Source organism: Microtus ochrogaster, chromosome 17, assembly GCF_000317375.1.
Source record: "Microtus ochrogaster isolate Prairie Vole_2 chromosome 17, MicOch1.0, whole genome shotgun sequence".
Taxonomy (NCBI): domain Eukaryota; kingdom Metazoa; phylum Chordata; class Mammalia; order Rodentia; family Cricetidae; genus Microtus; species Microtus ochrogaster.
The window spans coordinates 4,218,598-4,239,733 of record NC_022019.1 but is presented as its reverse complement, the minus strand read 5'-3'; the positions used below and the strand labels follow the sequence as shown (position 1 = coordinate 4,239,733).

Below are 21,136 nucleotides of genomic sequence, written 5' to 3'. Positions count from 1 at the left end.
ATGATTAGTTTAGAAACTAAGTCATTATTAGAGTGACAGTTTTTGTAAGTATTAAATTTGTATTAAAGGTATCTAATACTTTATCAATAGCCCTTATATTGGGAAAGTATAATGAAAGAGGCAGTAAAGTCCTGATGTAAGTAGCTACCCTGTTACTGCCTGCCCTGGGGTTCATTGCATTTGGTTACTGAATCTCTGTGCTGTATCTCCTATTCAAGTCCAAGCCAAGCCTGATAGTACATGTGTGTAATACCAGCTGTTCCTGAGGCTAAGGTAAGAAGATTGTAAGTTTAAGGCCAAGATGAACTACAAAGTGAGTTTAAGGCCAGCCTGGGGCAAGTTAGTGAGAATCTATGAAAAGTAAAGTAAAAAGAGAATTGGGATATAGATCAGCGGTAGGGTTTTTGCCTAGCTTGCATGTGACCTTGTAGTCAGTGCCCAGTATTACAAGGAAAACAACAACAAAAGGCCAAGGCAGGATGTCAGTGGCAGAGTAGCAGTGCAGACTTTCTGGGAAGCAGTGGGCCATTAGAACTAGAATAAGATGCTTCTGAAAGGCCCAGGGGCTTTTAGCACCACATCTAGACTTGAGTGCTCTACTGCCTTTTCCTTTTCTTTCTCCAGCTCCCTACCTTGGTCTTTTTTTTTTTTAAAGATGTGACTGATATACAGTAATCATTTAATTGGACATTTGCCGTTTGTGTCTTTACAAGGATTTGCATCTTCTATACAGTGGTGAATTATTAGAATTTACCAGCCATCAAAGTTGCCTTTGCCACTGTGTATCAGAAAGCAAAAAGAACTGCTGTCTACACAGTGCCTTAGTTAGCTTTGTCTAGTAGAATTCACCTCTGAAGGAGCTTACTTAAAGCACTTGGAATGAAAATATCATTGTTAAGACAATTTTTACAGTGACTGATAGTTCTTCTTTCTGACCATGAGCATTTATTCTCCAGTTAGCAAGGAATGTAGACATGTAAATAATGGAAAAAAATAGTACAGTCTCCGAGCAGGTAGTGGTTGTATCAATATTGTTCCCAGTATCTAAGAGATGGACTCATCTATGGCCAACCAAACCTATATACAAGGATTCTTCTTAAGTTAAAGTTGAATGTACCTGGTAATAGTTTGCTGACCCTAGGGATATTTTTTCCAGAAGGATAGTTAGATATGTTTTGACATTGCTGATAGTTGTGAAAGCCTCAAAGCCCACAACTCATTTATTAAAATGCTTACAAATTGTTTTGCTCATCGTAGTAGCAGTGCTTTAGAGGGGAGGGCATGGAGACGACTGTGTGAACATTTATACTTCTGGGTTAAAAGCTAACTGTCTTCAGTACAGAGGGCCTAGAATTTGGGACTTCTGCCTGAATTAACTTAATCTACTTAGAGTTGTGCCTTTTTACATTTTCTCTCTCCTTTACTTCCTAATGTTTTTCCAGTTGAGCATGACTGATATGTTAGTTGCATGCTATATGTGAGGTGTGTGTATCTTGACATTTTACTTGTAATTCATACCAAATAATTTTCCTAAAGGTAAGTAAGTATGTTTTGTAAATTGTCAAATTTTATGCCAGGATATTATGCAGGATTATCTACTGAATGCATGTGATATGGCAGTTTACATGAAACATACATGGTACATATTTTAAAATTTTGCTTTCTGGGTATTCTGAATTTTAATTTTCAACATTTTTATATCTTCAAAATTATGTTTTTGCTTTACTTATGACCTAGATATTCAGTTATAGCTAATTCTGTTCAGTAATCACTTTAAGAAACATTATTATAAAATTGATTTTATAATTTTAATTTAATCCATAACCCAAGGAAACTGCATTGGTTGTATTGCTGACACTTTAATTTTTAAAAAAATTACTTGAATTCTTCTGTCACATGCGTAGAAACTGAAAATGTTCTGAATCTGGGTATTATCACTCTCTTGATGTTTCCAAAGTGTGTCTTTGCTGGGACTTCTGTGGCAGTGGTTTGAAAGTAGCATGGTGGGGATTTTGGAGTAGAGAGTAAACCTTTGAAGCAAACATGTCCTGCCTTGATTCAAAAGTACTAGGATGGGGAGAGGGAAGGGTGGGAATGAGATGATTACAATATCTTTAATCTGAAGTCCTGATTTCTAGATGCTTTATACTGAAGACATTTAGCTTTTAACGCTGAAGTATAAATAAATATTCACACAGGAGTCTCCATGCCCTCCATTAGAAGGCCTCGGAAGCACCTCACATATGATCTTATAAAAAAAATAAAGCTATATACAAAAGTCCCAAGAGCCTGAGGTATACCTCTTGTTACACTATTTCCCAAAATTGCTCATAAGGGTCTAGAAGTCATTTGCACATAGGGGAAAGATAAATGTTAGTTTCCATGGAATTGATTTTGAGATTTCTTTTATTTTTCTATAAGAGCAAATACATACCTACAGGTATGTAGTTTTCTATTTTGTTGTTACTGATGTTAAATATCGAAAATACTGTGACATACAAAATATACTTTAACAATGTTAATTTTAGGCAATCTGTTAAGATAAGCAACTGTTCCCCGAAGGAGGCGAAATTCTATTACTCTCCTAGTTTGCAATCATCCAGAAATAGAGTTGTTTTGGCGGGAAGAAATACCTGCCCTGGCAACAACACCCCACATGTTTAGTTTGTTTGCCCTGAAGCTTTTCTACAAAATCCCTGGTTCTACAGAGCACACTTTAATAAAATCAACCTTGGTCAAACTGTAGCTGTGCTCGTAGAGAACAGTCTGTGAAGAGCCTCATCCCCATTGCTTTTCCAGGTGAGCAAGTTCAAATCTCTGAGACATTAGCTGACACCCAGCTGCATATCTGATTAGAGAGGCTAATAGGAATTTCCATAAGGGCCATTGCTATCCGCATTTTAGAAAGTGTTAGCTGCTAAAAAGGAAACTGCAGCCCCTGTGCTCTGAGTTTGAGCCCTTCTCTTCCTATACAATCATGCAGGTGAGGTGCCAAAAGTACTTGTATTTGTATTGGGCCTGCTTATCAATGTTTATACATTAAATGAAAAAAATAAGTAAATTTTGTTTGGGACTTTTACTTGTGGACAACTAAGCATTACACATTGCTTTTCATGTTGATTCCATTTGCAGAACACTATATACCTTTGAATATGTATTTGATGATTTTTTTTAAATAAAATAAGCCTTTGTGTAGAAAATGGCTTCTTTTAGAAGTCATTATAAGCATTATTTTCTGTATAGACTATCATTTTAAAACTACTTTAGTTATACTGAATTTTTGCATTTTCTTCAAACAACTTCTTAGTACCTTCTTAAACCTGAGACCAGAAGAGCTTAGAGTTGTGCGTAACATTTCTGTGTGTGGTTTACAGGAAGACCGTGTACTCAGCTGCAGCTTCTAAATCCAGAACGATTTGCACGTCTTGTTAAGGAAGTAATGAATACATTCTGGCCTGGCAGAGAGTTGGTGGTTCAGTGGTATCCATTCAGTGAAGACAAGCACCACCCGTCCATTTCATGGCTTAAAATGGTTTGGAAGAATCTCTACATACATTTTGCAGAGGATTTGACTTTATTTGATGAGATGCCACTTATCCCCAGAACTACACTGGATGAAGATCAAACGTGTGTGGAACTCATTAGACTCAGGATCCCATCAGTCGTCATTTTAGATGACGAAACTGGAGCTCAGCTTCCAGAATTCTTAGCAGATATTGTACAGAAACTTGGGGGTATTGTCCTAAAAAGGTTAGATACCTCTATTCAGCATCCTCTTGTTAAAAAATACATCCATTCGCCACTACCGAGTGCCATTTTGCAGATAATGGAGAAGATACCACTGCAGAAGTTATGTAACCAAGTAGCATCATTACTTCCAACCCACAAAGATGCTCTAAGAAAGTTTTTGGCCAGCTTGACTGATACCAGTGAAAAAGAGAAAAGAATAATTCAAGAATTGACAATATTCAAAAGAATTAATCACTCATCTGATCAAGGGATTTCTTCTTACACTAAATTAAAAGGATGTAAAGTTTTGGATCATACTGCCAAACTTCCAGCAGATCTGCGATTGTCTCTTTCTGTCATAGATAGTAGTGATGAAGCTACCATTCATTTGGCAAACATGTTGAAAATTGAAAAGTTAAAAACTACAAGCTGTTTAAAGTTTGTTTTAAAAGATATTGAAAATGCATTTTATACCCAGGAAGAAGTAACACATCTTATGCTGTGGATCCTTGAGAATCTATCCTCTCTTAAAAATGAGAATCCGAATGTGCTTGATTGGTTGATGCCACTAAAATTTATTCATATGCCACAGGAGCGTATGGTAGCAGCCAGTGAACTCTTTGATCCTGATATAGAAGTACTAAAGGATCTCTTTTATCATGAAGAAGAAGCCTGTTTCCCACCTGCAATTTTTACCTCACCAGATATCCTTCACTCTTTGAGACAGATTGGCTTAAAAAATGAAGCCAGCCTGAAAGAGAAAGATGTTGTACAAGTGGCAAAAAAAATTGAAGCATTACAGGTCAGTTCTTGTCAGAATCAGGATGTTCTCCTAAAGAAAGCCAAAACCCTCTTACTAGTCTTAAATAAAAACCATACACTCTTACAGTCTTCTGAAGGGAAGATGACACTGAAGAAAATAAAATGGGTTCCAGCCTACAAGGAAAGGCCTCCAAATTATCCAGGTTCCTTAGTCTGGAGAGGGGACCTCTGTAATCTTTGTGCACCTCCAGATATGTGTGATGCAGCACATGCAGTTCTAGTGGGCTCCTCACTTCCTCTTGTTGAAAGTGTCCATGTAAACTTGGAGAAGGCTTTAGGCATCTTCACAAAGCCTAGCATCAGTGCTGTCTTAAAACACTTTAAAATTGTTGTTGACTGGTATACATCAAAAACTTTCAGTGATGAAGATTACTATCAGTTCCAACATATTTTGCTTGAAATTTATGGGTTCATGCATGATCATCTGAATGAAGGGAAGGATTCTTTTAAAGCCTTGAAATTTCCATGGGTTTGGACTGGCAAAAACTTTTGCCCTCTTGTTCAGGCTGTGATAAAACCAATCCATGATCTGGATCTTCAGCCTTATTTATATAATGTGCCTAAAACCATGGCAAAATTCCACCAGCTGTTTAAGGCCTGTGGCTCAATAGAAGAGTTGACATCAGATCATATTTCCATGGTCATTCAGAAGGTTTATCTAGCAAGTGACCAAGAGTTGAGTGAACAAGAAAGTAAACAAAACCTTCATCTTATGTTGAATATTATGCGATGGCTGTATAGCAACCAGATTCCAGCAAGCCCTAATACACCAGTTCCCATCTATCATAGCAAAAATCCTTCCAAACTCGTCATGAAGCCAATTCATGAATGCTGTTATTGTGACATCAAAGTTGATGACCTCAATGACTTACTTGAAGATTCAGTGGAACCAATCATTTTGGTACATGAAGACATACCCATGAAAACTGCAGAGTGGCTAAAAGTTCCCTGCCTTAGTACAAGACTGATCAACCCTGAAAACATGGGGTTTGAGCAGTCAGGACAAAGAGAGCCTCTTACTGTAAGGATTAAAAATATTTTGGAAGAATACCCTTCTGTGTCAGATATTTTTAAAGAGCTGCTTCAAAATGCTGATGATGCAAATGCTACAGAATGTAGTTTCCTGATTGATATGAGAAGAAATATGGACATCAGAGAGAATCTCCTAGACCCAGGGATGGCAGCTTGCCATGGACCTGCTTTGTGGTCTTTCAACAATTCTGAATTCTCAGATTCAGATTTTATAAACATAACCAGATTAGGAGAATCTTTGAAAAGGGGAGAAGTTGACAAAGTTGGAAAATTTGGTCTTGGATTTAATTCAGTGTACCACATCACTGACATCCCCATCATTATGAGCCGAGAATTTATGATTATGTTTGATCCAAACATAAATCATATCAGTAAACACATAAAAGATAGATCTAATCCTGGAATCAAAATTAATTGGAGTAAACAGCAGAAAAGACTTAGGAAATTTCCGAATCAGTTCAAACCATTTATAGATGTATTTGGCTGTCAGTTACCTTTGGCTGTAGAGGCCCCTTATAGCTACAATGGAACTCTTTTCCGGCTGTCCTTTAGAACACAACAGGAAGCAAAAGTGAGTGAAGTTAGCAGTACCTGTTATAACACTGCAGATATTTACTCCCTAGTGGATGAATTTAGCCTTTGCGGGCACAGACTTATCATTTTCACCCAGAGTGTAAACTCAATGTACCTGAAATACTTGAAGATAGAAGAAACAAACCCTACCCTAGCGCAAGACACAATAATAATTAAGAAAAAAGCCTGTTCCTCCAAAGCACTGAGTGCACCAGCTTTGAGTGTTTTAAAAGAAGCTGCTAAACTCATGAAGACTTGTAGCAGCAGCAACAAAAAACTTCCCACTGATGTGCCAAAATCATCTTGCATTCTTCAGATCACAGTTGAAGAATTCCACCATGTGTTTAGGAGGATTGCTGACTTACAGTCACCACTGTTTAGAGGTCCAGATGATGACCCAGCTACTCTCTTTGAAATGGCTAAGTCTGGCCAATCAAAAAAGCCATCAGATGAGTTGCCACAAAAGACGGTAGATTGCACTACATGGCTTATATGCACCTGCATGGATACAGGAGAGGCTCTGAAGTTTTCCTTGAATGAAAGTGGAAAAAGACTAGGGCTGGTTCCTTGTGGGGCAGTAGGTGTTCTTTTGCATGAAACCCAGGAGCAGAAGTGGTCCGTGAAACCACACATAGGAGAGGTGTTTTGCTATTTACCTCTACGAATAAAAACAGGGTTGCCAATTCACATCAATGGGTGCTTTGCTGTTACTTCAAATAGAAAAGAAATCTGGAAGACGGATACAAAAGGGCGATGGAATACCACATTCATGAGGCATGTCATTGTGAAAGCTTACTTACAAGCACTCAGTGTCTTACGGGACCTAGCGACTGGTGGTGAGTTAATTGATTATACTTACTATACTGTGTGGCCTGATCCTGATCTAGTTCATGATGACTTCTCTGTGATTTGTCAAGGATTTTATGAAGATATAGCTCATGGGAAGGGGAAGGAGTTGACCAGAGTCTTCTCTGATGGTTCTACTTGGGTTTCCATGAAGAATGTGAGGTTTCTAGATGACTCTATACTTCAAAGGAAAGATGTTGGTTCAGCAGCCTTCAAGATATTTCTGAAGTACCTCAAGAAAACAGGCTCCAAAAACCTCTGTGCTGTTGAGCTTCCTTCTTCAGTAAAGGCAGGATTTGAAGAGGCTGGCTGTAAACAAATACTGCTTGAAAATACATTTTCAGAGAAACAGTTTTTTACAGAAGTCTTTTTCCCTAATATTCAGGAAATTGAAGCAGAATTGAGAGATCCTTTAATGAATTTTGTTCTAAATGAGAAACTTGATGAATTCTCAGGAATTCTTCGTGTTACTCCATGTGTTCCTTGCTCCTTGGAGGGCCATCCTCTGGTTTTGCCATCAAGACTGATCCACCCCGAAGGACGAGTTGCAAAGTTATTTGATACTAAGGATGGGAGGTTCCCTTATGGCTCTACACAAGATTACCTCAATCCTATTATTTTGATTAAGCTAGTTCAGTTAGGCATGGCAAAAGATGACATTTTGTGGGATGACATGCTAGAGCGTGCAGAGTCAGTAGCTGAGATTAATAAAAGTGACCATGCTGCTGCCTGTCTAAGGAGTAGTATTTTACTAAGCCTTATTGATGAGAAGCTAAAAATAAGAGATCCTAGAGCAAAGGATTTTGCTGCAAGATACCAAACAATTCCCTTCCTTCCATTTCTAACAAAGCCAGCAGGTTTTTCTTTAGAATGGAAAGGGAACAGTTTTAAGCCTGAAACCATGTTTGCAGCAACTAACCTTTATACAGCTGAATATCAAGATATAGTCTGTCTTTTGCAACCAATTCTCAATGAAAATTCCCATTCTTTTAGAGGGTGTGGTTCAGTGTCATTGGCTGTTAAAGAGTTTCTGGGTTTACTAAAGAAGCCAACAGTTGATCTGGTAATAAATCAGTTGAAGCAAGTTGCAAAGTCAGTTGATGATGGCATTACATTGTATCAGGAGAACATCACCAATGCTTGCTACAAGTACCTCCATGAAGCAATGATGCAGAATGAAATGGCCAAGGCAGCAATTATTGAAAAGCTAAAACCATTTCATTTCATTCTGGTTGAGAATGTATACGTTGAGTCAGAAAAAGTTTCTTTCCATTTGAATTTTGAAGCAGCACCATACCTCTATCAGTTACCTAACAAGTATAAAAATAATTTCCGTGAACTTTTTGAAAGTGTGGGTGTGCGGCAGTCATTTACAGTTGAAGATTTTGCCCTAGTTTTAGAGACTATTGATCAAGAAAGAGGAAAAAAACAAATTACAGAAGAGAATTTTCAGCTTTGCCGACGAATAATCAGTGAAGGAATCTGGAGTCTCATTAGAGAAAAGAGACAAGAATTTTGTGAGAAAAATTATGGCAAAATATTACTGCCAGATACTAATCTTCTGCTTCTCCCTGCTAAGTCATTATGCTATAATGACTGTCCCTGGATAAAAGTAAAAGATTCTACTGTTAAGTATTGCCATGCTGACATACCCCGGGAAGTAGCTGTAAAACTAGGAGCAATACCAAAGAGACACAAAGCCTTAGAAAGATATGCATCCAACATCTGTTTCACAGCTCCAGGTACAGAGTTTGGGCAGAAAGAAAAACTGACCAGCAGAATTAAGAGCATACTCAATGCCTATCCTTCAGAGAAGGAAATGCTGAAAGAGCTTCTTCAAAATGCTGATGATGCAAAGGCCACAGAAATCTGCTTTGTCTTTGATCCCAGGCAGCATCCTGTTGACCGAATATTTGATGATAAGTGGGCCCCACTGCAAGGGCCAGCACTGTGTGTGTACAACAACCAGCCATTTACAGAAGATGATGTTAGAGGAATTCAGAATCTTGGGAAAGGCACCAAAGAAGGAAATCCTTGCAAAACGGGACAATATGGAATTGGATTCAATTCTGTGTATCACATTACAGACTGCCCTTCTTTTATTTCTGGCAATGATATCCTGTGTATTTTTGATCCCCATGCCAGATATGCACCAGGAGCCACATCAGTTAGTCCTGGACGCATGTTCAGAGATTTGGATGCAGATTTTAGAACCCAGTTCTCAGATGTTCTGGATCTTTACTTGGGAAACCACTTTAAACTGGACAATTGTACAATGTTTAGATTTCCTCTGCGTAATGCAGAAATGGCACAAGTTTCAGAAATATCCTCAGTTCCATCCTCAGACAGAATGGTCCAGAATCTTTTAGACAAACTGCGCTCTGATGGGGCAGAACTTCTGATGTTTCTCAATCACATGGAAAAAATATCTATTTGTGAAATAGATAAAGCCACAGGAGGTTTGAATGTGCTCTATTCAGTAAAAGGCAAGATCACTGATGGAGACCGATTGAAAAGGAAGCAGTTCCATGCATCTGTAATTGATAGTGTTACTAAAAAGAGGCAGCTCAAGGACATTCCGGTTCAACAGATAACCTACACAATGGATACTGAGGACTCTGAGGGCAATCTGACCACATGGCTGATCTGCAATAGATCAGGGTTCTCAAGTATGGACAAAGTGTCTAAGAGTGTTATATCAGCTCATAAGAACCAAGATATCACTCTCTTCCCACGTGGTGGAGTAGCTGCCTGCGTTACACACAACTATAAAAAGCCCCACAGGGCCTTCTGCTTTCTGCCTCTCTCTTTGGAGACAGGTCTGCCATTTCATGTGAATGGCCACTTTGCTCTAGATTCAGCCAGAAGAAACTTGTGGCGTGATGATAATGGGGTTGGTGTCCGAAGTGACTGGAATAATAGTTTAATGACAGCATTAATAGCGCCTGCATATGTTGAATTACTAATCCAGTTAAAAAAACGGTATTTCCCTGGTTCTGACCCAACATTGTCAGTTTTACAGAACACACCCATTCATGTTGTAAAGGACACATTGAAGAAGTTTCTGTCCTTCTTTCCAGTTAACAGGCTTGATCTGCAGCCAGATTTATATTGCTTAGTAAAAGCACTTTACAGTTGTATCCATGAAGACATGAAACGCCTTTTACCTGTTGTTCGTGCTCCAAATATTGATGGCTCTGATTTGCACTCTGCAGTCATAATTACTTGGATCAATATGTCTACTTTGAATAAAACTAGACCATTTTTTGATAACTTGCTACAGGACGAATTACAACACCTTAAAAATGCAGATTATAACATCACAACTCGAAAAACAGTTGCAGAGAATGTCTACAGACTAAAGCACCTGCTTTTAGAAATCGGTTTCAACTTGGTTTATAACTGTGACGAAACTGCTAATCTTTACCACTGCCTCATAGATGCAGATATTCCTGTTAGCTATGTGACTCCTGCTGATGTCAGGTCCTTCTTAATGACTTTCTCTTCTGCTGATACTAATTGCCATATCGGGAAGCTGCCTTGTCGTCTCCAGCAAACGAACCTAAAGCTCTTTCATAGTTTAAAACTGTTAGTTGATTACTGTTTTAAAGATGCTGAAGAAAATGAGTTTGAAGTTGAGGGACTGCCCCTGCTCATCACATTGGACAGTGTTTTGCAGGTTTTTGATAGTAAAAGACCCAAGTTTCTAACAACATACCACGAATTAATTCCATCACGTAAAGACTTGTTTATGAATACCTTATACTTGAAATACAGTAGTGTTTTGTTGAACTGCAAAGTTGCAAAAGTGTTTGATATTTCCAGCTTTGCTGACTTACTCTCTTCTGTATTGCCTCGTGAATATAAGACCAAAAACTGTGCAAAATGGAAAGACAATTTTGCCAGTGAATCTTGGCTTAAGAATGCTTGGCATTTTATCAGTGAATCTGTAAGTGTGACAGAAGATCAGGAAGAACCAAAGCCAGCATTTGATGTCATTGTTGACATCCTCAAAGACTGGGCATTGCTTCCAGGAACAAAGTTCACTGTGTCATCCAATCAGCTTGTGGTTCCCGAGGGAGATGTGCTGATTCCCCTGAGCCTCATGCATATTGCTGTTTTCCCAAATGCTCAGAGTGATAAGGTTTTTCACGCTCTCATGAAAGCTGGCTGTATTCAGCTTGCTTTGAACAAAATCTGCTCTAAAGACAGTGCATTAGTTCCTGTGTTGTCATGTCACACAGCAAACATCGATAGCCCCACAAGCATCCTGAAGGCTGTACATTATATGGTTCAAACTTCAACATTTAGAACTGAAAAACTAGTGGAAAATGACTTTGAAGCACTTTTGATGTATTTCAACTGTAATTTGAGTCACTTGATGTCCCAAGATGATATAAAAATTTTAAAGTCCCTCCCATGCTACAAATCCATCAGTGGCCGCTATATGAGCATTGCAAAATTTGGAACATGCTATGTGCTTACCAAAAGTATCCCTTCAGCTGAAGTGGAAAAATGGACACAGTCATCATCATCTGCTTTTCTTGAAGAAAAGGTACATTTAAAAGAACTGTACGAGGTTCTGGGCTGTGTGCCGGTAGATGATCTGGAGGTGTATTTGAAACACCTTCTACCAAAAATTGAAAATCTCTCTTATGATGCAAAATTAGAGCACTTGATCTATCTGAAGAATAGATTGTCAAGCATTGAGGAGCTGTCAGAGATTAAAGAACAACTTTTTGAAAAGCTGGAAAGTTTATTGATTATCCATGATGCCAACAATCGACTCAAACAAGCAAAACATTTCTATGATAGAACTGTGAGAGTTTTTGAAGTTATGCTTCCTGAAAAATTGTTTATTCCTAAAGAGTTCTTTAAAAAACTGGAACAAGTAATAAAACCTAAAAATCAAGTTGCATTTATGACATCCTGGGTGGAGTTCTTGAGAAATGTTGGACTAAAGTACGCACTTTCCCAGCAGCAGCTGTTACAGTTTGCCAAGGAAATCAGTGTAAGGGCAAATACAGAAAACTGGTCTAAAGAAACACTGCAAAGTACAGTTGACATCCTTCTCCATCACATATTCCAAGAACGAGTGGATTTGTTATCTGGAAGTTTTCTGAAGGAACTGTCCTTAATACCATTCTTGTGTCCTGAACGGGCCCCTGCTGAATACATTCGGTTTCACCCTCAGTACCAGGAGGTAAATGGGACGCTCCCTCTCATAAAGTTCAATGGAGCACAGGTGAACCCAAAGTTCAAGCAGTGTGATGTGCTCCAGCTGCTGTGGACCTCCTGCCCTATTCTTCCAGAGAAAGCCACACCCTTGAGCATCAGAGAACAAGAAGGCAGTGACCTTGGTCCACAGGAACAGCTTGAACAAGTTTTAAATATGCTTAATGTTAACTTGGACCCTCCTCTTGATAAGGTCATTAATAATTGCAGAAACATATGCAACATAACAACTTTGGATGAGGAAATGGTAAAAACTAGAGCAAAGGTCTTGAGGAGCATATATGAATTTCTCAGTGCAGAAAAACGGGAGTTCCGTTTTCAGCTTCGCGGTGTTGCTTTTGTGATGGTCGAAGATGGCTGGAAACTTCTGAAGCCTGAGGAAGTAGTGATAAACCTGGAATATGAAGCTGATTTTAAGCCCTATTTGTACAAACTGCCTTTAGAGCTTGGCACATTTCACCAGCTGTTCAAACATTTAGGCACTGAAGATATTATTTCAACTAAGCAATACGTTGAAGTATTGAGCCGCATATTCAAAAACTCTGAAGGAAAGCAGTTAGATCCTAATGAAATGCGCACAGTTAAGAGAGTGGTTTCTGGTCTGTTCAAGAGTCTACAAAATGATTCAGTCAAGGTGAGAAATGATCTGGAGAATGCCCGGGACCTCGCACTCTACCTTCCGAGCCAGGATGGTAGGTTGGTGAAGTCAAGTATCTTGGTGTTTGACGATGCACCACACTATAAAAGTAGAATCCAAGGCAATATAGGTGTGCAAATGCTAGTTGATCTTAGCCAGTGCTACTTAGGGAAAGACCACGGATTCCACACTAAACTGATCATGCTTTTTCCTCAAAAACTTCGACCTCGTCTGCTGAGCAGTATACTTGAAGAGCAGCTCGATGAAGAGACTCCCAAAGTGTGCCAGTTTGGAGCATTGTGTTCTCTTCAGGGAAGACTGCAACTTCTCTTGTCTTCAGAGCAGTTCATCACAGGACTCATCAGAATCATGAAGCATGAAAATGATAATGCTTTCCTGGCCAATGAAGAAAAAGCCATCAGACTTTGCAAAGCTCTAAGAGAAGGGCTGAAAGTGTCCTGTTTTGAAAAGCTTCAGACAACATTAAGGGTTAAAGGTTTTAATCCTATTCCCCATAGCAGGAGTGAAACTTTTGCTTTTCTGAAGCGATTTGGCAATGCAGTCATCTTGCTCTACATCCAGCATTCAGACAGTAAAGACATTAACTTCCTGCTAGCCTTAGCAATGACACTTAAATCAGCAACTGACAACTTGATTTCTGACACGTCGTATTTAATTGCTATGCTGGGATGCAACGACATTTACAGGATCAGTGAGAAACTTGACAGTTTAGGGGTAAAATATGACTCTTCTGAGCCATCAAAACTGGAACTTCCTATGCCTGGCACACCAATACCTGCCGAGATCCATTATACACTGCTTATGGATCCAATGAATGTTTTTTATCCTGGAGAATATGTGGGATACCTTGTGGATGCAGAAGGTGGTGATATCTATGGGTCATACCAGCCAACATACACATATGCAATTATTGTGCAAGAAGTTGAAAGAGAAGATGCTGACAATACTAGCTTCCTAGGAAAGATCTATCAGATTGATATTGGCTACAGTGAGTATAAGATAGTCAGCTCTCTTGATCTGTACAAGTTCTCAAGGCCTGACGAAAGCTCTCAAAGCAGAGACAGTGCTCCCACCACACCAACAAGCCCCACAGAGTTCCTGACTCCTGGTCTCAGAAGCATTCCTCCTCTTTTTCCTGGAAGAGAGAGCCACAAGTCTCCCTCCTCCAAACACCAGTCCCCAAAAAAGCTCAAGGTGAATACTTTGCCAGAAATCTTAAAAGAAGTGACATCAGTGGTAGAGCAAGCTTGGAAGCTTCCAGAATCAGAACGAAAAAAGATCATTAGACGGTTGTATTTGAAGTGGCACCCTGACAAAAACCCAGAGAATCATGACATTGCTAATGAAGTTTTCAAACATCTGCAGAATGAAATCAACAGATTAGAAAAACAGGCTTTTCTAGATCAAAATGCAGACAGAGCTTCAAGAAGAACATTTTCAACCTCTGCATCCCGCTTTCAGTCAGACAAGTACTCATTTCAAAGATTTTATACTTCATGGAATCAAGAAGCCACAAGTCATAAATCTGAAAGGCAACAGCAAAGTAAAGAAAAATGCCCTCCTTCTGCTGGACAGACATACTCTCAAAGGTTCTTTGTCCCTCCCACCTTCAAGTCTGTGGGCAATCCAGTGGAAGCCCGGAGATGGCTAAGACAAGCCAGAGCTAACTTCTCAGCTGCCAGGAATGACCTTCACAAGAATGCCAATGAATGGGTGTGTTTCAAGTGCTACCTCTCCACCAAGTTAGCTTTGATTGCAGCCGACTATGCCGTCAGGGGGAAATCCGATAAAGATGTAAAGCCAACGGCACTTGCACAGAAGATAGAGGAGTACAGCGAACAGCTGGAAGGACTGACAAACGATGTGCAAACATTGGAAGCTTATGGTGTAGACAGCTTAAAAACTAGATATCCTGATTTGCTTCCTTTCCCACAGATCCCTAACGACAGGTTCACGTCTGAGGTTGCCATGAGGGTGATGGAATGTACAGCATGTATCATCATAAAACTTGAAAATTTTATACAACAAAAGGCATGAAAGTATTTAAAGAAAAAATCAGAGCCAGATCTTGAATGTGTTATAGCACAACTACGAATTTCTGTACTTCATTCAGCTTCATTGCCAGTGTCTGGTAATTGAGAAGCACACGAGAATGTTCTGGAAACATTTGGAAGCTGTATGACTCCTCACAGAAACCTTAGCAGAGTTGAAAGCTGGCTTTGAAGGTGGTAGTGACCTGCAGAGTTCCTAGGTGTGTTTGAGCAGTTGGGTGGCACATTACTGAACTGCACTTTATATAACCAAAGCTTAGCAGTTTGTTAGATAAGAGTCTACTCTCTGGTTAGGAGGAAGTTAATTTTATGTCTTTAAACACGTTTTGAAGTAGGTAAGGAAACACTGGACATACTGATTGGGACATATGAGGGGAATTAGGTCTCTGAGGCTTATCACTTTCTAAGTGGACACTTCTAGATGCATTATTTCTTATCAGCTGGATCTGATTGTGAATTTCTTGCTGTTTCACATCTTGAGTTGTACATTTAGAAATGGTACAGTATTTAATCCTGACTATTACTTGACAAAGAGTATGAAGATGGTCACTGGAGTGCGCTGGGTGCACTTTACATCTTTATTTTAATTTTTTTATACCTTGTGTTTGCAGGTTTCCTTATTCATGGAGATAACTTATGGAAATCTCAGAGTGCTGGTTCCTACTATAAGATATTGTTTCTAAAACTGCTTACCAACATGACATTTATCAAAAGAACATTGGCATTATGTTTTGTGTACATATTTCCCCAAAATGTCATAATTTGTATAGTGTGACTGAACAGGATGCAATCTTTTGTTGTCTAAAGGTGCTGCAGTGAAAAAACCTTTTTCAATATGGCACTTAGTGGAAATTTTAAAATTTTTACTTTAAGTACATTAAAATTGCTGAAATAATCATTAAGGTGATATGCAGTAGTTTACAAAGAGAATTATCAGTGTGTACTGTCCCCCACGAATGACTGGGAATTGACATTTAATTTTCATGATGTTCAAAAGTCCTAACATACATATTTAACATATTCTTTTGCATAATGTCAAAGAAAGGAAATAATAGCTTATATAAGTGCACTGGCTGTAAATGATGCTAAATATATTTTATGCAATTAAGGGCTTACATACAGAACATGTTCGATTTTTTTAAACTTCATTTGTAATAAGGAATGTTAATTGCTTCTGGATGTGAATCATGAATATTTTCTGCTGTTAATATTAAATGCCATAATTTTATTAAAGAAAAATGTATATAGTAAATCATTTTGCTTTGTTATTTTCTAAATTTTTGTTTTGAGATTTTATTTTTATTTTATGTATATGGGTATTTTGCATGTTTCTGTGTACCACCTGCATGCAGCACCCTCAGAGTTCAGAAGAGGGCATCAGATCCTCTGGGACAGGATTTAAAAATAATGGTGAGTTACCATGTGGGTGCTGGGAACTGAACCTGGCTCTTCTGATAGAGCACTCAGTGCTCTTGACTGCTGAGAATCTCTGCAGCTTCAGGTGATTTCTTGAGAAATAGTTTGATGGAAATCAAGCTTAGTGTTTCCTACATTTTGAGTTTTAGTATACATTGGCATGTGTTTTTTGTCCTGAATGTTTCATTCTGAGATGTTAGGGTTCCTTGTGGTTTACTGACAGGAAGTACATATTATATGTAGCCTTATTAGGTGTTCACTGATTTAGTTAAGAGCTCCCTTCACCTCTGTAGGGAACAGAATTAGTTGATTCATCTGTTGAGGTGGGTTTGAATGTAACTGCACCATACCTAGCATGTCTTGACATTCCCTGTCTCTGGACAGCACTGTGTTTGGGGCTGGTTCACATCTGAGCCCTAAATTAGGGAAATGGTTTGTCCCTCAGGCACCAGACTTCTGAAGGTAAGTGATAGAGGGTTAAACATTCTGTTGTGATGCTACCCAATGTTGCTTTTCTTATCAAATGTATGCTGTTTGATGCTTAGATTCAGCACTTAGAATTATCATCACTAAAACTATACAGAAAACTCTGTCTGGCCTTTGGGATAGTTGATCTAGTTGAAAACAAACCAAACAACTCAGATTCACAACCCGTTATATGAAATATCGGGTCCAGCTGCATTTCATCTTTTCTTCAGTGAGTTAAACTGAGAGCATGTTAGATTGTTTAATTTTTAGATTTATTTTTATTTTATTTTACTATTTATGTGCATGGGTATTTTACTTGCATACATGTTGTGCACCACATATGTATGTGTAGTGCCCATGGAGGCTAGAAGAATCAGATCCCTTGGAATTGGAGTTTAAAAAAAAATGTGGTATGGAGCCACCATGTGGGTACTGGGAATTGAACTGGGGTCCTCCAGAAGAGCAGCCATGTCTCTTAACTGCTGAGCCATCTCTCTAGGCCTGTGAGATCGTGTCTGCTTTTAATGAAGCATCTTCATGGGGTTTGACAACACCCTGCAATCTTCTGCAGTGAGCCTGTGAATATCTACCCTAGCTTAACTATGAAATCTTCATAAATAGCCTTGCAGAATTGAGATCAGGTTTCAACACTAACTTAGCAGCAGCAAGTGTATTTGAAAAGTATTCTCCCCGCCCCCTCTGCCAGATAATTTTAGAGTTTGAAATTGAGAATAAAGAATTTTTGCCCTGAATAAATGTGTATATTTTACTGTCTTAAGCTTTTAAAAACCCATTTGCCTTTTTTCTTTTTCTTTCTTTTTTTTTATGATAATGGAAACTGAATGCTTGAAGCAGGTACTTTTGAGTAGTTCTTGGTTAAGATCGCAATGCCTTCACTGGGGATGAGGCAGGGCACCCAGCAAGGATGGGTGTCCTGGCTGAAACAGGCAAGCCTGTGCACTGCCTGTGCACTACAATCAGTACAGCAGAGAGGAGAGCAGAGATGTTGAGCCCAAGAAGTATTCCAGGAAAATGTTTAGTTGACTTGGTGATGGGTAACATTTATTCCATCAACGCAGCTTGTAAACTGTGCTCTTAAATCTTATACAACCCCACGATACATCTGTAGTTCTAGTAGAAAATAGCAGTAATGGAAGATTTTAGTTATCATGTATCAGAACCAGTAGTGTGTATGTGAGGAGATTTACTGCTTGACATTGCTTGGCAACTGGGCAGAAGTCTAGAATCTAATGGTCCACCTAAAGGCTGGAAAGGCTGAGAAACTAAGGCACATTCTACAGACAGAATTTCTCAGCTCTTTGATTTCTAAACTTGTTGCCCATTTATCTTAATATGACTTAAGGTTATACTTCATTTATTTAAAAAAAACTTTATTAGGGTTCTCCAAGAACTGATAGAATGAAGTAATATAACTTATATATTAGGGATTTATCAGAGTGGGTTACAGGGTGTGATCTACGTAGTCCAACAATGGCTCTCTCCTGATGGAAAAGCCAATGATACAGTAGTTATTCAGTCCCCAAGACGAGATACTTTAGCAGTCCCAATCTGATGCTGGAGTCCCCGGGAGGTCCTAGAGAGCTGCCAGTCTTCAGTCCACGTTGGAATCCCGATTTTAACACCAGCAAAGAAATGAATGGGTAAGCAGACAAAGTACAAGCTTCCTTCTGTGTCCTTTTATATAGGTGACCACCAGAAAATGTGGCCTAGTTTTAGGGTGGGTCTTATGATCACAAATGATCGCAATTTAGGGTGGGTCTTGCACCTCAAATAATCCAGGAAAAATCTCCCAGGAGTGCACCCAGCTGCTTGGGTTTCAGTTGCTTCCAAATGTAAATCAAGTTGACAACCTAAATTAGCTATCACACAGATCTTCTGATCACATTGTAGGTGTCCCCTGTGTTAGGTCTGGGGATGTGGTGAGGGCATTCTAGCTTGGCTGTTTCAGTCAGACCAAAGCCTGGGATGATTTACCTAGCAACATGATAAAACTAATCTGCATACTTTCTAAAGCCAAATTCGTTAGCTTTTATTTAAGATTATGAGTGTAAATAGTGAATAGTGGGACAGAATTCAGGAAAGCCCTTTCCTACCTCCTCTGAATACAAAACCATTGTTGGGAGGCCCTGCTAGTTAGAGGTTACAGTCTTCCATGGCCTGATAGCTCTCTCCAAGCTTAGCAACATGGAGGACTCCAGCACTCTACCTGACCTTATCTGGAGAATGTCTCTAGGCCTGGATGCCTGACTTATTGCTAGTGTGACCCTTGACACAGTCCCTCTGCTTTCCATATGGTAATCAGACTTGTACTGGGAGCCTTGATAGGAACAGGCTGTTTAATGTAGATTAGTTGATATCCCAGTCTCTGTCCTGATGCTTTATATCTCCCCTCACTCTGGAAAAGTTGAACTATCTCACTGAAGCTATCTCCTGGAAGGCTATTTCTACCTGTGTTCACAGTTCTTACAAAGCTTTCTGTTGCTCCTCTGCCCCTTTGTCCTTGCAGACTGCTAGCCAGCAGACCAAGAGAAAAGAGTATACCATGCGCCATAGCCTCTAAGAAGCCAGAAATGAACTTGTGCTTTACTCTGTCAACAGTGTGCTTTTCAACACAGTGCTCACACCATCTAAATTGTTGGCTTGTACTTGATGCAAAGTCCATTGTGTTCTAAGCTATAAGAATGTAGATAGTGAAATTTAAACCATTTGTGGGTGGCTGAAGCCAGTCTAGACCCACTGTTATTTTGAATCAGGGACCACAAAACAGATATGCTGAAAACCATACGTGAGTCATTCTGCCTTCATTTGCTGTTTGTTCCCCCAAGATAGCTGGCTGATGGGTTAATTGAGGGAGGGCTCAGCCAGCATGGCTCTGCCCTATCACAAGAGCCTGGCAGCCTTCAGAAATCAGTGTGTGTCATAGTCAATGACTTCTGTCTTAGGATCTATTGCTGTGAAGAGACAACATGACTATAGCCACTATTCTAAAGGAAAACATTTTCAGAGGTTTAGGCCATTATCGTCATGGCAGGAAGTTGGCGGCATGCAGGCAGACATGATGCTTCAGAAGTAGTTGAGAGTTCTACATCCGCATCCACAGGCAGCAGGAAGAGAAAGCTACTGCGTCTGGCTTGGGCATTTGAAACCCCAAAGCACACCCCCAGAGACACGCTTCCTCCAACAAGGCCACACCTACCCAGCAAGGCCACACCTACCCAGCAAGGCCACACTTCCTAATCCCTTTCAGGTACTGCCACCCTCTGATGACCAAGCATTCAAATAGATGAGCCTGTGGGAGCCATTCTTACTCAAATCACCATAGTGTCCATCACACAGGATGCTATGGGAGTTAGAGCCTAAATTCTGTTGTGTTCGTTAGGTTACAAAACCACTGCCCTTGCAACCATCTTCTCTGGCTCTGCCACCCACAGCACATGTGACTTGTTTTCTAGGCTCAGCCTGGCTCCACTCCACATATGCTGCTGTCCTTGGTGACTGTCTCATGGAACTGGTATCTGCAAAATTCTGGGGTCTCTGCTGCAATTGGGCTGTACCTTTATCAGTAACCTCTGCCGGACTCTTCCTCAGGGACCCTGATCCTGACACGTGGTGCCAAACCTCAACTTCTCTCTTATGACCCCTTTAATACTGGGACTTCTACTGCAATCAAGGCTGCACCATCATCAATGACCTCTCCTAATACAAACCTTGGCTGTTCTCCCTGAGAACATTTCTTGGAGAAGAGACCTGGGAGACTTACACATTGCCAAGTTCAGCTGCCAGTCCAGGTACAGTCTGGCCCCCTCTGGATCACAGCTTCTGTGTGCTGACCTTGATTTGAGAGAAAGACAGAGACAGACAGGCGTAACTGAAACAAAATCTTCTAGGAAATGTTTCCTCAGTGTTGGCACACACAGAGCTGTGATCTGGAGCGGGCCAAGGCTCTTCTTCCTCCTGAAGACTTTGCCTCAGTGATGCTGGTCTCGTCTTAATCACAGTTGATTCTTCAGTCCCAGATGACCAGCGTCAACTGTCCCAGCAAAGCAAAGTTTTCATCTTAGTGGTTCTTAATCCACAGTTACATGATCAGCATGATAAAGTCTTTAAGGGACTTTCAAACTCCCTCCGCAACTTCGCAAGCCAGGCCTCTGTCATCTGCACTGCTCTCAGCATGGTCTTGAGTTCCCACAACAGCTCGTTAAGCCCTGAACACTCAATGACTTTTCTAGTTCTAAGTTCCAGAGTCCTTTCATGATCTTCCCGAAACACATGGTCTGGTCCATCA

At 39.8% G+C, this 21,136-nt stretch overlaps 1 protein-coding gene across 4 annotated transcripts in view; it reads left to right on the top strand.

Moving 5' to 3' along the window:
- Nucleotides 1-16,175, top strand: part of Sacs (sacsin molecular chaperone) — an 83,490-nt gene extending 67,315 nt beyond the window's left edge. For 3 of the 4 annotated variants that reach the window (XM_026783229.1, XM_013349226.2, XM_026783228.1), the window contains one exon: nt 3,375-16,175. In XM_026783229.1, coding sequence (XP_026639030.1) covers nt 3,375-14,932 — 11,558 coding nt within the window. In that variant the 3' untranslated portion in view covers nt 14,933-16,175. The remainder of the gene's footprint in view (nt 1-3,374) is intronic. The other variant, XM_026783230.1, reaches the window with a different exon arrangement.
- Nucleotides 16,176-21,136: the final 4,961 nt, after the last annotated feature.